Source organism: Aplysia californica, unplaced genomic scaffold (genome assembly GCF_000002075.1).
Source record: "Aplysia californica isolate F4 #8 unplaced genomic scaffold, AplCal3.0 scaffold01023, whole genome shotgun sequence".
NCBI lineage: Eukaryota > Metazoa > Mollusca > Gastropoda > Aplysiida > Aplysiidae > Aplysia > Aplysia californica.
The window spans coordinates 121355-122772 of record NW_004798293.1 but is presented as its reverse complement, the minus strand read 5'-3'; the positions used below and the strand labels follow the sequence as shown (position 1 = coordinate 122772).

Genomic DNA, 1418 nt, shown 5'->3' with positions numbered 1-1418 from the left:
CTCTCTCTCTCTCTCTCTCTCTCTCTCTCCACGTCGAGCAAGCTTCAGTTTTGTCTGAGTAGATTGTACTCGTTAGTTAGGTATTGCAGGACACTACTTTATTCGTTTAAAACGAAGCAGACCCTTGTGAAAGAGGTGCTTGGAGGAAGGTTGTGAGGCAGGAGGGCCAGATGCATAAAAAGAGTAACAAAGATGGACAATGTTAAAACATGGACTGGAGGGCAGTACAAAAAATAGAATATCTAGTGTTAGTGGGGTGGGGGCGGTGGAGGAGGGAAGGGGGTGAGAAGAAACAAGAAAAGCTGGCAAAATTGTTATTAATACCCAGACTGTAAGGCAAGCATCGTTCACAAAAACCTACACCCCTCACCATGTGTTAAAACGGTGAAATGGTATAAGTTTAAAGGCCCTATCAACACTTTTAGATTATTTAACAGGCGGGACCTACGGGTTTATCGTCTATCTCCTAAAGTACAGAGACAAATGGGAAATTTGTGAAAAGTGTCTTTCCAAAAGATACATCGTCGGAACGAGCGACCATGTGTTATGATAAGCAAAATCAGAAACGACGGACGCCAGTTATATCAACAGCATGCATCAACAACACCAAAAAAAAACCCGACGAGAACTGCAGAAAAGAAAACAACACCAAAAACCATATCAATTAGGTTTTCGTTACATCTCCTGTTGTGTTGCACCTACCGAGAAATAACAATAATGATCACAACAACAACAACAACAACAACAACAACAAAAACGACTACAAGAACAGTGAACTCACAGCGAGCAGTTGTCCGGGGTTTTTCCACACAGTGAAGGTATACACTTTGACCACCGTGGTGGAGAACAGAACCATGCCAAACTGGGCGTTGTGTTTGCCCCAGTAAAAACCGCCTGTGTGAGGGGTGGGGGTGGGGTGTGGAGTAATAGACGTTAGATGTTACGGCAGTGAAGAAGAGGGTGTGTGGAGGTTGATCTTCTGTCTACACAGTGTTCCTACTTCTTAAATGACCATTTTTCGAGCTCGCTGTCAAAGTTTCTACCCAGTGTTTCTTCACTTTAAATGATTATATCTATCACCATTGTCCACTATCTCCCCTAGGTTTCTCATTTCTCTCCCCATCTGTCTACTGTCCACTATCTCCCCTAGGTTTCTCATTTCTCTCCTCATCTGTCTACTGTCCACTATCTCCCCTAGGTTTCTCATTTCTCTTCCCATTTGTCTACTGTCCACTATCTCCCCTAGGTTTCTCATTTCTCTCCCCATCTGTCTACTGTCCACTATCTCCCCTAGGTTTCTCATTTCTCTCCTCATCTGTCTACTGTCCACTATCTCCCCTAGGTTTCTCATTTCTCTTCCCATTTGTCTACTGTCCACTATCTCCCCTAGGTTTCTCATTTCTCTCCCCATCTGTCTA

General features: G+C 43.7%; 1 protein-coding gene across 1 annotated transcript in view; it reads right to left on the bottom strand.

Moving 5' to 3' along the window:
* The window catches only part of LOC101858815 (collagen alpha-2(VI) chain-like), a gene marked incomplete in the record, with an annotated part of 25280 nt that overhangs the window by 7324 nt on the left and 16538 nt on the right, over window positions 1-1418 (bottom strand). The window contains 1 exon segment of the mRNA XM_035973130.1: window positions 782-894. Within this exon segment, the coding sequence (XP_035829023.1) occupies window positions 782-894 (113 nt within the window).